The sequence below is a fragment of the Copadichromis virginalis genome, linkage group LG11 (assembly GCF_057382275.1).
Source record: "Copadichromis virginalis isolate Kocher_CV1m ecotype Utaka linkage group LG11, C_Virginalis_male_GT1.1, whole genome shotgun sequence".
In the NCBI taxonomy this organism is placed as follows: domain Eukaryota; kingdom Metazoa; phylum Chordata; class Actinopteri; order Cichliformes; family Cichlidae; genus Copadichromis; species Copadichromis virginalis.
The window spans coordinates 29,227,462-29,241,430 of record NC_140628.1 but is presented as its reverse complement, the minus strand read 5'-3'; the positions used below and the strand labels follow the sequence as shown (position 1 = coordinate 29,241,430).

The 13,969-nt window shown below is 38.6% G+C and overlaps 1 protein-coding gene across 2 annotated transcripts; it reads left to right on the top strand.

Annotated features, from left to right (window-relative positions):
• Window positions 1-657: 657 nt before the first annotated feature.
• Window positions 658-13,711, top strand: mnmip1 (manchette microtubule inner protein 1). 2 transcript variants are annotated; one of them, XM_085471890.1, is made up of 17 exons: window positions 658-860; window positions 1,468-1,625; window positions 1,737-1,794; window positions 2,746-2,852; window positions 4,425-4,515; window positions 4,596-4,657; window positions 4,739-4,778; window positions 5,188-5,282; window positions 5,616-5,717; window positions 6,051-6,102; window positions 8,161-8,214; window positions 8,305-8,422; window positions 9,227-9,392; window positions 10,748-10,801; window positions 10,921-11,117; window positions 12,678-12,741; window positions 12,887-13,711. In XM_085471890.1, the coding sequence occupies exons 1-17, from the start codon at window positions 857-859 to the stop codon at window positions 12,917-12,919; spliced, it is 1,455 nt and encodes a 484-aa protein (XP_085328016.1). In that variant the 5' UTR covers window positions 658-856; the 3' UTR covers window positions 12,920-13,711. The 2 variants fall into 2 exon arrangements, with proteins under 2 accessions (XP_085328016.1, XP_085328015.1); XM_085471889.1 differs by having other exon boundaries at window positions 10,733-10,801.
• The last annotated feature ends 258 nt before the right edge of the window (window positions 13,712-13,969 follow it).

Here is a 13,969-nt window from a genome sequence, read left to right as displayed (position 1 = left end):
ATTCGTCCAAAACGTTCCCTAAACATTTGGATAGTGTGCATCTCATACTCCCTATTGTAACTGGTCTAAGTGAAATCTTAAAAGTTGGAAATAATGATAACTTGACTTGTTTGGCAACATTCAAAATGGAAACTAAGGAAGTAATGGAGCTCATCTTGTCTGTTGACTAAAGCCAGTGACCTATTAACTGAGTTAAAGGAAAAGATAAGGGTCATTGTTAATGCAACTAACTTACATTATATAAAAAGCAATCACAGTATATTTTGGCTGTAACCCTTGTTTGCTGTAAATCTCCTGCCACTTAACATTATGGGGTAAAAACGTTATTATTACTACAAAATTATTACTACAAACACATTTACGGTTATGGTTTAGTTGAGTTGGTTCAACTTCTGGGAAAGCCTGAGATTATTGGGTGGGGCAGTACAAATGACAGTACAGCTGACTGGAAGTAAAATGCACTTGTGTGGCTCATAAAGTCTAACTTACATAGGCAAATGTTTTGCTTGCTGCACATTAATTATGCTGTCATTCTCATAAGTCTCACTTATCAGAGTTACTCTTTCACTAGAAACCTGTCTTACCTGTTCTTCTGCCTTATTTTCTCTCTCCTCCTTCTCTCTCTCTTGACTGACCCACTCCTACTTTTTGCTGTTGATTTAGCATGACTAGCCGCAGGAAAAGTTGCTCAATGTTAATGTTTGACAAGTAGGAAGAAGGTCCTTCGTTGCCATATCGAGCAGCGTTACACACACAGCCACACTCTTTCAGTTCTCCTTCTACTCAAAGAGTTTGTTTGCTGCTTCGTAGAGGGATTACATATTCAAATCAAAGGGAGATCGAATGAAGGACAACTATGGGTGAGTCAGCATTATCAGTTTTTTCTTAATAAACCAACGTCATGTCTGAGTATTTTGACTAACAGTTGCCTTTTTGCTGGGAATTCGTGGCAGTGGTAAAGAAAAGCTGCAAAGTGCTGACAAAAGTTAATGGATTTGTATCTGCTTGAAATGCTCCTCCAAGAATTTATGTATTGTACCTGACATGTACAGGCATGCAAAAATACGAAACCTTACTCTACAGATACTAGAGTGTGTACGTTCTAGCTCTTGCACAGACTGTATCTACGAGATTTGTGTTTGCTAAACAATTAGAGAAAACCTGTTTTTACATACATCCAAGATAACAATGCCACACTTTCAGTTCTTTTAAGAATCTCTAAAGTTCTCTTTATATTCAGGAAAATAGTGACAACACGAATAGTTGTTTCACTTCTCTGTGATAAATGAAAACTAAGCATTTTAACTGTAATAATCCACATTCAAGCTCATATTTGTTTCTAGCCTCCACTGCTTAGGGGTTTGTCTTGGTTTTTTAAGATATCAGGACACATCACTTGTGAGACAAGTTACACCAGCCTTTGTGCAAAGAATCTAATTATCTGCCCCATTTACGGATGCGCTGTAGAGGTGCTGGTGCTAATCGACTTTGAGAGCAACTCCGACGACGAGCTCACAGTGAAGGAGGGGGATGTGGTCAAAAATGTCACCAAGGCCAGTGAGGAAGGATGGCTGCATGGGGAGCTGAGAGGGAAGAAAGGCATCTTTCCTGCCAACTTTGTCCAGGTCTGCCAAGGCTTTACTGTCCACAGTACTGTACTATTTGCTATGGATATATTTGTGTTCATCTACATTGCGTGCAACATGTTTAAAATATGACTTACTTGGTTTTAACAGGAGGTCCCAGTCTATTTGAGAGGAGAGAGCAAGATGGAACCACGAAGCATTAGAACAAGTAAAATGCAGAGTTTGAATTATCAGCACTTTCTGTTCTTTAGCGTCATAACCTTAAAAAGCAGGACAGGAGTGGCAGACGCTTTAATCAGAAAGCATTTAAAGCAGTTTTTAAAGATGATTTAAAATTGAAACCCAACGCAATTATGAAATGACTTTGCTTTCCAAAAAAGGAAAAAAAAATGATAGAAAACTAATGAATAAATGCAATATTCACTTCAATATTAATTCAGCTGTACAGCATCAACAGTTGCCTCAAGGTGCTTTATATTGCAAGGCAGATCGTACAATAATACATACAGACAAAAAACCCAACAACCATATGACCCTCTATGAGCAAGCACTTTGTCAACAGTGGGAAGGAAAAACTCCCCTTTAACAGGAAGAAACTTCCGGCAGAACCAGGCTCAGGGAGGGGCGGCCATCTGCCGCGACCAGTTGGGTTAGAGAAGGATGCACATTACAATTAAAATATGAGCAACTGCTTTGTTGTAAAATAAAAGGAATTTCTAAAACACTGCGATCACTAACTTAGAATAGTCCAATTGTGTGCAAAAGATCCAAATTAACCACGCTGGTAATGCAGCGTCATTTAAAACTACTCTAAGTAAAGTTCCTGCTAAAAAAAAAGACTCTTGGTACAAAACGAGCCATCACAGCAATACAGTAAAAATACTTATTACAATAATATTCAAAACAGGTTGCTCTTGACATTTACCACATCCTTGCAATGCAAAGTATATCTAATTCAGAGAAAAAAAATTGGACTTTGTGGGAACAGACATGCTCAGAACGTGAATAATTGCTCCAAGCTATGCAATCTTAGCACTTTCCTGTTGAAACTTGATAACAATGCTTTCTAGCCCAAAGACACTGTTAAAGAGCTCCATTTTTTTTTGATTAGAAGAACGTTATGAACTTTACTTTGTCTGACAATTCTTTCTTTTTTTAGCAAAGAAGAAACCGACAAGAAAATGTGAGGTACTGTTTCCCTACAGTCCCATGAATGAAGACGAAATGGAGCTGGTTGCTGGCGAGACTATAGAGATCGTCAGGGAGGTACAGTTCTTATCACCCTTATGGTTTTCACACTTATATCTGGCCTCTAAATACCAAACTGTGAGTCAAATGTTAGCAGTAGATTATGGGCTTAAAATAACTAGGTTGTGGCTGGTGAAAAGAAATCTCTGCGATGACATGATAGTGAATACCTGATAGCAGCTGCTGAGAAGTGAGGCATTTTCCTGTCACTTCCTGAAGCTGCCCTGTAGACAGAACCCTGCACTATAGCGATGATATGTAAATCAGGGTGTTGTCGATGTGTTTGCTCAGCCTGAACTTCTTTGGGTAAATAAACAAAGATTTGAATATGGCTTTATTTGATCGATTTCTTTTTATTTATAATTAAACTCATAGTTCACAGCAAGCATACGTTTTCTGAAATAAGATAAGATAAGATAAGATAAGATAAGATAACCTTTATTAGTCCCACACGTGGGAAATTTGTTTTGTCACAGCAGGAAGTGGACAGTGCAAAAGTTATGACGCAAAAATTAGAATACAATAAGAATAAATACAGTACACAGCTGTACAGAATAGAATAAAATAATATACTATATACAGTAGAATAAAATAGAATAAAAATATACAATAAGATAAAAATAGAATACGAATGCTATATACAACTGAGTAAAAATACAACGATGCCAGAAAAGATTATTGCACTTAGTGTTATTGCACATGTGTGGATGTGTGTGTTTGTTCAGTTAAAGTCTTTGTTGTGGAGTCTGACAGCAGTGGGGAGGAAAGACCTGCGAAATCTCTCCGTCCCACACCGTGGGTGCCGCAGTCTCCCACTGAAGGAGCTGCTCAGTGCTGTCACAGTCTGCTGCATGGGGTGGGAGACGTTGTCCAACAGGGATGACAGCTTAGCCGCCATTCTCCTGTCACTCACCACCTCCACTGGGTCCAGAGGGCATCCTAGAACAGAGCTGGCCCTTCGGATCACCCTGTTCAGTCTCTTCCTGTCCCCAGCAGAGATGCTGCCGCCCCAGCAGACCACACCATAAAAGATAGCAAATCCCATGTGAACTGATCAGACTAGTCCTGGCAGTTCTGAGGATCATTCGTCAGACACCTTAAACAGGCCGATCAAGTGTCTGGAATGCACTACAAGATGATATTTCATGTAAACCTAAGGTGGTAGTGCAGCTATTTACTTGTAATTTTACATATTTTTAGCTTAAGCGATGTTGAGTAGTAGTCAAGTCATCTTTATTTAAATAGCACATTTAAAAGACATCAAGTGTCAGCCAAAGTGCTGAACAGACAGATAATATAATCAAATAAAAATGAATTAAAACAGATAAGATGGTTGTGGGTCTGATGGCTGACTGTATCCACAATTTACAAGAAATCTAAGAGTATTGTACCGATTTCAGTAAAATAATATTAATTTTTCTGGGTTATGGCTGTTAGCAAGTCTCCTTGACTTCTCAGTAGATTTTAATTTTCTCATTAATTTGTTTAATAGCACCAACCAATGACAATAGAGATTGTAGAACTTGTTTTTCTGTACAATATATAATAACCTGTGAATTTTGATGGCTCATGACCTACTTTGCATGACAGATTGAAGATGGATGGTGGATGGGGGTGAAAAATGGCAAACTAGGAGCATTTCCATCAAACTTTGTCAAAGAAATTTTCATTTCTCCCAAAGGTTGGTGGCAAAGTCAATTAACAGAGTTTTTTATAGTTTCATTTTTCATATATAACTTTTAACATTTTTCATCTGAACAGATGTAAAATACAATGAGGGCAAGGCAAGACCAAAACTCACTGACGCTGTGTTCAATAAGGAGGTTTGTAACAGTGGAAAAACTTTTCTTAAATATGTATGAGCTGTGTTCCTTTTACTTAATGCTGTCTTTGTTCCCATTCAGATAACTCAGAGGGCAAGTGTTAGGAACAAAGCAAAAAAATGTAAGTTCAGAGTTTTATACATTTACATCACATGCTAGCTTTCTCACATGAGACACTGGTTCTATTTCTGAACAGCATTTTAAAAGCTGCTAGACTAGTATACAACGTCAGTAGGACAAGTGGTAAATTCTTGTACTTTTACCTTTATGGGTGGGGTCAAACCAAAATACTTAACAGCAATATTCCTTGATTTACTACTTCACAAAGACATCAAAGTGAGCGATCTTCCAGGGTTAAAGGTTTATAACTTACCTCAAGTATTACAGTCTTTTGTAATCTTTGCTGTTCTTTGATTTAGTGTTGTTTCAGGGTGGATAGAATTAGTCATCACTAGTGAAACCTCCTCACACGTACGACGGTTTCTGCAAAGTTAATAATCATGTTATCTCTTAACACCGTATCTCCTCAGCTATAGAGTGTTGCAAAGTCATGTTTGACTACAAGGCCAAAACAGAGGATGAGCTGGAGCTGAAAAAAGGAGATGTTGTTAAGATACTGAACAAGGTTTGAGCACACTTCTTTATTTTTTTATCAGCTGTTCTATGCTGTCACACTTATGACAGACTAATAAATTCCTGGATAATTTGCTTTCTTAAAATGTACCATATGGTTCTTCCAGAGAAACCAGTTGTGTCACTTTCAAGACTGACTAGGCTTAAGGACAGAAATGTGGCACTCCAGACATGCTAAGGAAAAAATATTCGAGATAGCTACTTCGTGTTGACACGTCGTGATCTGCTTGACTTTTTGATGACCTTAGGTTCAGAGATTTCAGATCCCTAAGGACAGAAGCTTGTTTTAACCTCTCTCAAATGACTCTTTAATCACCATCTAAAGGAAACAGCAGATGAAGGCTGGTGGGAGGGAGAGCTAAACGGCCGGTGCGGCTTCTTTCCTGATAACTTTGTCATGGTGATTTCACCGATAAACAGCTTGCAAGTGAGTGGACAAAAACACAATCTCAAACATAACCCTGTTGGACTGGAGTTTAACTGCACTGCAATGAAACCATGGGCATGCTTCGGAGTAATTGATGCTATGCATACTTTTTTGTCATTTTAAAATGTCCTTTAAAAATAAAATACATTATGTCTATTTTAGCATGTCTGCAACCAGTATTCAGTGACTCAGTACTGTCTTTAAATACCGTCTGCTTTGGAGTTACTCACTGAAATTTCCCATTTGTGGAAACAGTGTGTAGAATATGGGGCAGAGTACAAGGCACATGGAGTACCAGAAAACTTACTTTTTCATTTCTTTTTCCTCCTGTAGACGGGGACCATAAGCCAACCACCTGCACGTAACAACTCCAAGAAACTCTCAGGTAAGAGAACAGCATGAATGTTTCCCTGATCAAATAAAGAAGCACAGTGATTGAAGCTCTTTGAAAGTATGATGTGGAGCTTGACATTTAGAGGTTCACGACCAAGTCGGAATTTCTGACTGCAGCAGTGTTTTGCTTGGCAGTGTGCTGACTGTTTGGCCTGTGATGGGTTTGGCAGGTCAACATTTACACAGTTACATAATAATTCAATAAAATATAAAAGTTTTTGTTTTTTTTTAATTATTATCTATGAGAAAATAAAGACGTAGCGGGAAAAAAATACCCTGAAGTCAGAGGAACTATTTGAACATTTCTTGAGATTACATGCATTCCACATAGCGATTTATCAGACGCCCTAGTAACATTTACAGTAGATATGAAACGTTTTCATCTTGTGACCATGTAAAGGAGGTTAAACAGATTTAAACACTCTGCCCTGTAGCACACAGCATAAACTCTCTAACCCACAAATGGGGCCACGCAGGGAAAACTCATCACAAAGAAATGCAAAAGAGCAGCAAATTCTGGCAACCTGGATCCTGATTTTTTTTTTTTTTTGGGGGGGGGGGGGGGGGGGGGGTGTGATTTTTCCTTAGAAGATAACGTTAGCGATCAATCACAGCAGTTATTGACTTTTTAACTTTTTTAGTTTAGTCTGAAATCTAATATTTTCTGAAGAGACTGCCCAGTAATGCACCCTTTGAATTTCGAAGAGGTAGAAATTTAATCTATGAATCACACAGCAGGATGTGGTTCGTGGAAATTGTTTTGTAGCATCAAAAGTGTCTGCCCAGACAGCTTTTTAGAAGGATTCAAAATATGCACCCTCACTGAAACTTAAATAGGCAGGTGAAAATAAGGCCAAAGGAAGTGGCACCAGTACTATGAGAATTACAGTGCAGCCTCGTACCAAATTGTACTCATCATTTCCACACAGTATCACTTGAAAGATTTTCACAGGAAGTCTCAGACCGTAGTAAGATGGGGGATGGTTAAACTGGTCATGTGACATAGTTTAGGAGTCTTGGAGGAAACAAGGGGGTGGGGGACAGATGAGAGCTCTGTCACAGATTTCCACTACCAGCAACAAGCAGCACTTGAGCTTCTTCTGCTCTGTGGATGGTTTATTTACGAGGGGAATGTTGCACAATGCGTTGCATAACACTCAAGGTAGGCTTCCTGTGTTTTCATCCGATCCGTTATAGATGTCTGAGTTTGATGTTAAGACTAAAGCAACATTTTTTTTGTCCTATTTCTTGAGGTCTTTGCATTGGAGCAGTTTTACTTCTTAGATTGCATTCATTCAGCAGGCCTGTAACCACACAGCTCATCTTATCTGTTTGAGAGTAATCACTTCACTTGCATGACAAACAGAGATCTGTCACATAACTTTAATGATTTAACCTCTCTCCAAGGTAAGTCCTCTTACGGGCTGTATTTGTTTCATATGAGATGACCCAGAGTGCCAGTTAAGACCTGGGAACTGTAACTGCATCGCTACTAAATCTAGCTGTTACCTGATTTGCTCTAATTACGTGCATATCTTTTCCATAACACACCACTCGTAAACCTTACGTTTGAACACCATTAGCATTTTTCTACACCATAATGCTTTTTGGACAGTCTTATAGTTCTTTGCAAAACAGTCATGCACTTTTTATCACGAACTGAGGGCTGAATAATCAGAATCAAAATCAGGAGAAGCCACACTTGCAAATACAGTATTATTTAAACAATGGCATGTTTGCTCAGCATGCATGCCCTGCACAGCACAGCGACAGCATGCTCATTCACTCATTCTGCTACAGAGAAAAACATCTGGGAAATGCTCTGCTGATCAAGAGAACTTTCAGCGAAACTGCAAATGTCTGATAAGACCTTTTTTTCCTGACAAAAGCACAATGTAGGACATCACTGCTTTTGTCTGTGCTGCCATTGTTATGGCCATACTAAATAAAGTGCCTTGAGCATTTTAAATGAGGACTTGTTATATTTGTGTGACAAATGCAACTAGTGATCAGCGGTAAAATTTAATTTAATGGGTTTTTTTTTTTGCAGTAAAGACAGAGGAATCAGCAATGGAGAAAGTCGGTCCAACAACAACAAAGACGAGTAGGTAGAGATGGTAGATGCTTTTATTTTTGTACTAATTCATCTTAAAAAAATCCTGCTGTGGACTAATGTGATGATTTTGTTTTGCAGATGATAAACCAGAGCCTAAAGACCTAAGAAGCAATCCTCCAACCAAAGTTAAACTTCCACCCATCATCAAACCGAGCCCACCTCCAGTCAAAGACAAGCCGAACAAGGTTTTACCAAAGTGAGTTTTACAGAAGCGTCTGTGATGTTCTTTCTCACTACTTGTAACTCCATGTGAAACCACTTTCTGGAGACCTGACCAGAATAGTTATTCATATGCAGCCTTTCTAAAGCAAATAGGCCCTCAGAAAATGTCAGGAACACTTTCTCCTCTCTGGTCTGGCACCAACAGTGGAGCATTTAGATGTTAAAGGTTTTTGGTTGCAACCACCAGTTGCTATGGTTTCCTTAAAGAAGAATGCCAGGATGCCTGACATTTAGTGGCTCAGTGGAAATTGTGGGATGAGTCAGATCAGGCCGAAACAGACGAGAGCAGCCCATTTCCTGTTTCCTGAGCAATCGCTCACAAACAGCCTTACACACACAAAATTGAGAAAACAAAAACAGGCCCGTCTTGAGAAGAAGAACACACTTTTGAAAAGCGTTTCCGTGCAAATTTGCCTTTTTCAGCGTTTTTAAGACTCCTCCTTCATGTTTATCTAAGCTTATCCCACAAGGCTTTTACAGCCAGGCTGATTTTTCAACAAACACATCAGTTATAACCAGCATTTAAAATGTTATAAAACTTAAGTAGTAACTCTGAATACAGAGAATATTATAGTGATTTTTCAAGACTTCATTTGCCATGCTCTGCACCTGCACCTGCACTAGCACCAGCGCCCACTCTATTCAGGAAACCAGAAACCACATACAAACTCTCCAACCCTCTGCGTCAGTATTTCTTCACATCAATAGATTTCTTTTTTTATTTGTCTGTAATTTTAAAAAAAGTGTTCATTCGAAGGTATATTGTTGTTTTCTGTAGAACCAATGGTGATGCGGCTACTGTTCCACCGAAACAACCGGAGGAGAAGGAGACTGACGAGTTTGATGGATTGGAACTGCCGACTGAAAAGCTGAGCCATCCCACAGCAAACAGAGCCAAACCTCCACAGAGGAGACCACCGTCAGGACTCCCCATAGCAGCACAAGTATGTCCGCATTAGCGACCAATACCGATCGATGTGTGGCAGTGTGTATAACACAGATGTGAAGAGCTTCACAAGAAACACTCAAATTATAACCTGCATACCCACATGAATAGGGTTGTCAAAACAAGTCATTCTCAATACTAAAAACGACTGTCAGATAAGATACTCATTTGCAACAGTATTGATGCGGACAGCGTCGTCTTTGCTTCCTTCTGCCGACACACAACTTTTACACAGTACCTGCATGCAGGCGTCCACACAGGCCCTCCCCTTACCAGCAGCTGAAGCAGTTGACATTTACAAGACTACAAGAATAAACACCTGGAGGAATTTTGAGAAGTCAAAAAAGCTTCCATTTTAACAACCCGAACATGGATATTATTGTTGCTCTTGTTCTAATCTTCATTCTTGTTTTGGGGGTTTGAGGGGTTTTTTTGCTCCTGTGGCATCAAAAATAGTATTGGGTATCAAGTATTTTTCTGGGTATTGATACAGTGTTAACCAATATTTCTGCAGATGAATCAAAGGTTTATCAGTTTTCTGTTTAATTTTGTGCAGTCAGTTAAAGCACAGTTGTTTGAAACAGTCCTTAATAGTTTTAGTGATTCTTATAAATATTGTGTCCATGTTGGGATTAGAACCATTTTTAGCAATAATATACCATAAGCCCATAATACTACTACTACTAATAATAATAATAATGTTATTAACTTTGTGCCTCTGCAGTTCACACTTGTGTTGTTGTTATGTTTTGAGACCATCTTCACTCATGAAGCCCTGAACCTTTATAGACAGTACCCCATGGAGGTGTACATGGGAATGCTAACGATATCTGATATCATTTGAGAGTACAATAAACAGTCTTTACTCTGCCACCTCCCTGGTTTAAAGTCCATGCTGTGTCCGGTTGCACTGATTTGTGCAGTTGTGACTTTAGGGCAGCTAACTGTTATTCCATTCATGTATTTTGGTTCATGCTCTGCATATTGAGAGTTTCTGAAAGGGACCATCTCCTAATGTATGCTACACATGGTCCCAATCAGATTCTCCCGACGCTGTCAGAAGACAATTTTACAGAAAAGTGACCAGTTTTTATGGACAGCCCTCTTGCTCACTGACCAAGAACACTTGTAATGACTTCTTGGTCATAACAATTCATCTGGAAAAAATGAAAGAATTAGAAGAAAGAGAAAGCGAGCTTGTACTTGACCGCCCAAAAAACCCACCTAGCTGTTAATCCTGCAAAGCTGAAAAACCAGAAATCCTAAGGCATGCTGTGAAGAATGACTATTAGCAATGATTGACATTTAAACTTGACTGTTCTTCCTTTGTACTGCTAGAGCGCCACGGACCAGACAGATGCAGAACCAAAAAAGTTTGAAACGGAGATACTGGCTGGCTTGCAAAAGGTTTGTAACACTCTGTGTTCTGGGTGAAATATGAATGAAATCACATAAGTTTGAGTTCAAAAAGTTGTTCTATGTAGGAAAATGTGCAGTAATATTTTTGACAATTAAAATAATTTCAGACAACAGAAAATCTTCTGCCCACCCCTCCAAAGCCCGATCTTCGACCCAAGACACCACCTCCAGTTCGACCAGCACCACCCAAAGTTCTCGTAGATAACAAAACTGTGACCTTTAAAGACGAGCCAACTGTGGAAAGTCTGCAGGCTGAGATCAAAGAGCTCAGGATGACTTTGGAGCTGCTTGAGAAACGACAGGAGTGAGTACAACTCACTTGTTTTGTAGCCATGTTTGAAACCTGAGACATGACAGGTTTATGACAGGCCTAAAGTTACTTTACAAAATTAAGACAATTTTGTAAAAAAAGATCTTCATTACATTTCAGCTAACCCTCTTCTACAATAAAAAAAGAAAGATGCCTTGTAGCACAAACATACACAGGAAGTGAGTAATTCAAACCTAGCAGAGAAATACAAATGAATGTAACTGTGCATGTTCCATCATAGGAAACCCCCCCTCCCTTCCAAACAAAAAAAGCCTGACTCAACAGCTCTTTCGTATCTCTTGATCTGAAACGTTATAGCAGCCTGAGTGATAAACATGTGCCACACTCTGCAGCGCTGTAGACATTTCATTTCCTGATCAGTGATCTTCTTAAGCCTTTTGAACTCACCAACCATCAGTTTGAAACTCAAATTACTGTTGTTCCCTAGTCACTCAGTAGCTGAACGTTTTGCATTATACCAGTAAAACCTTTGACAGTATATGTTAATTACAGGCAAATACACAAATCCTAATGGGATGTGTGTGAAGACTTCTGTAACTGTATCTCAAGCCGTGTTTGTGTAATCAGTTTTCTAAACGTATAAAAAGATTTTCTAAATGCAACTGATATTTGTGATTGTGTATTCAGTGTGTGCATAATGCATGCATAGGTCTGTAAATGCCTACACAGTTATTAATAGATGCAGCTAAACATTTTGATCCAGCAGCTTCCTGCTTGGCTGCTATGGTAGACCTACAAAGGCATGTGGCGATCTGTCTGTAAATCTGAGGTGTTGTCTGCTCTGAGCTCAGACTCACAAGCTCAAACATACCACCGACTATAACACCTGGTGATTTCAAGTATGAAACTGCTGAATGGCTGTGGCTGCAGTTGCAAGCTTGACTATAATGAAATCTTAAACTGATTTAGGTTTAACACCTCCGTGTGTTTTCAGAAAGTATAGCGAGTGATAGTTTGTAAAAATATAACAGAAGTCCTTTATTGCTGAGACGTATGTGTGTAAAAACTCGAGTTAGTCATTAACCTGTGCAGTTTGGATCATCAAACAGGCGGGTTTTTTTAGCGAATAAATGTTTTTATTTATTTATTTATTTACCCATTTTAAACAATCCCTGTATGTATTCATTATTTTTGTGGCGTATGGAAGATTGCAATGGGTTCGTGTAGTGTAACCCCAATTTCTCCCAAGGGAGACAAAAAAGAGACTTTCACTTAGACAGCTGCATCTACAAAAACAAACATTTTAAAACATTTGCATATCTGAGTACCAGATTTTGAGGTTTGTGTGTTGTTGTTTTTTTAAAAATAAATTGCACCCACACCAATACCCTAGCATATCTGCAAAAACCTATATTACCATAATAGTTCAATAAAATTAAACTATTAAAATAAATGTCTTTCCTGTTAGAGCTACAGAAGTAACTTTCTAAATGTATTATTATCTTGACTGGCACTGCACAGTGTTGTTGACCTATTTAGACTTACCAGCATCTCCAACCTCCTCATTTTGTTCTCTTTGTCTCTTTTTATAAGGCGAGACATGCAGGAAGTGAAAGAAGAAGTGAGGGATGAAAGAAACAAAAGACTAGCATTGCAGGTCAGTGTCTTGACTTCTGTGAGTGTTATTACTTACTGCCTGCTGCATAATGGGTGAAAAAATAAGCAGCAGTTGTGGTTCCAAGATCACGAGCGCAGTATAATCAGTTGTTTAAAAGGGTTCTTTTTGTTGTTGTTTCTTACAGGAGGAAGTGCAGAGTTTGAGAATGAAGCAATAATCCCAACACAGACTGTGACTAAGCTGCTTGTCTGACACTGTGCCATGCGAGCTCTTGGACTGCAAATTTCAGAAAATGAACATTTTTTTCTGACATTGAGAAAGTAAAAAAAAACAACAAAAAAAACCCTCCCTAAACAGTATAGCTGGAGTTAATATCAAGCTACTCCTATAATGGAGCAAAAGAACCAGATCCTCCAGAAGACTTTTAAGTAACATGCTGTTTGATATTGGAATGCCAGAAATCTCATACAGGTCCTCAGTTGGGTACGCCTGGAAGCAAATTACTGTTTTACATGTTTTCTTTTTTATTACTTTTATTGTGGATTACAGGTTAGGCTATTTTTAATATCAGAATTTGTAATATATGCAGCTGTACATAGGAGGAAATATTGTTAAGTCTTTTACAAAGAGCTAAAGGATAATTTACATCATCATAATGGGCTTTGTTACCTGAATGTCAAGTGAGATACTACTGTCCAAACTATGCCATGTTAGTGAATTTATGCAATGTAATGTAATGTTGCAAAGATCCACTAGGGGGCCCTCTTTGACTTTTTTTTTTTTTTTACATAAGGTGTTAAGTTTTTCTGTGATTGCTGGGATTTATGGAAATGCCCTGGCAAAATAACCTCACATTGGAGAAGGAAAAATAGAAGAAAGAAATACATTCTTCATCCAAACAGTAACTGTGTTAACATTTAAGATTTAAGCGAGTGGCTCATGTTAATGGGTAGTGCCTTAAGAGGGGGAAAAAAGGAAAAGAAAAGAAATAAAACTGTGATTTAATGCACCAGGAGTTTGTGGTCAGTTTGTGTCGGAGAAACACTGACTCACTCATAAAACACCAAAAGGTGACTCATCAGTGGATGCAGAACACATGGGAGGAAAATTATTGAGAAATTATTACACCCATCGCAGGAACAGCTTTGGACAATGCAGTCTTCACAACATGCTAATGGTAGTGTCTCTGTGAAGAGCATATATGAACAATACCTGGAGCTATTTAGGAATCAAGCTCTGAAACTCTCGTGGAAACAAAAAAATATTG

Coding starts and splice junctions, on each gene's coding strand:
- mnmip1 (XM_085471889.1), top strand. Junction 1,626..1,736: donor TTCCTGCCAACTTTGTCCAG/GTCTGCCAAGGC, acceptor TGGTTTTAACAG/GAGGTCCCAGTCTATTTGAG. Junction 10,802..10,920: donor TACTGGCTGGCTTGCAAAAG/GTTTGTAACACT, acceptor AAATAATTTCAG/ACAACAGAAAATCTTCTGCC.